We start from the raw sequence: 645 nt of genomic DNA on the forward strand, positions 1-645 counted from the left end.
GGCCCTGGGGCTCCCCCGCCGAGCTGCGAGGAACGGCTGGACAGAGCCCCGGTGGCTTTTTCGGTCTGTCAGCCGAGCGCAGAGGCTGTTAATACCTACCCAACCACCGCCTGACATGGCGCCTCAGAAGTGCCAGCAGGCGGAAAGTACTTTCTTCGTGGCCAGCAGGGCGAGGGAGGGGGTTCTGTCCCTCTACTGTGCTCTGGTGAGATCCCACCTGCAGTCCTGTGTCCAGCTCTGGAGCCCCCAGCACAATAAGGACATGGACCTGTTTGTGCGAGTCCAGAGGAGAGCCACAAAGATGATCCGAGGGCTGGAACACCTCTGCTATGAGAGGCTGAGAGAGTTGGGGTGGTTCAGCCTGGAGAAGAGAAGGCTCCGGGGAGACCTTATAGCAGCTTTCCAGTACCTAAAGGGGGCCTACAGGAGAGATGGGGAGGGACTTTTTACTAGGGCACGTAGCGATAAGATGAAGCGTAGCAGTTCTAAACTGAACGAGGATAGATTTAGATTCGATGTAAGGAAGAAATTCTTTACTGTGAGGGCGCTGAGACACTGGAACAGGTTGCCCAGAGAAGCTGTGGGTGCCCCATCCCTGGAGGTGTTCAAGGCCAGGCTGGATGGGGCTTTGAGCAACCTGGTCTA

General features: G+C 57.1%; 1 protein-coding gene across 1 annotated transcript in view; it reads left to right on the forward strand.

The window, feature by feature from the left end:
• The first annotated feature begins 115 nt into the window (after positions 1-115).
• RPL7 (ribosomal protein L7) overlaps positions 116-645 on the forward strand; it is an 8324-nt gene continuing 7794 nt past the window's right edge. The window contains exon 1 of the mRNA XM_009891964.1: positions 116-146. Coding sequence (XP_009890266.1) covers positions 116-146 — 31 coding nt within the window. The remainder of the gene's footprint in view (positions 147-645) is intronic.

This window comes from Charadrius vociferus, unplaced genomic scaffold, assembly GCF_000708025.1.
Source record: "Charadrius vociferus isolate BGI_N301 unplaced genomic scaffold, ASM70802v2 scaffold15, whole genome shotgun sequence".
Classification (NCBI taxonomy): domain Eukaryota; kingdom Metazoa; phylum Chordata; class Aves; order Charadriiformes; family Charadriidae; genus Charadrius; species Charadrius vociferus.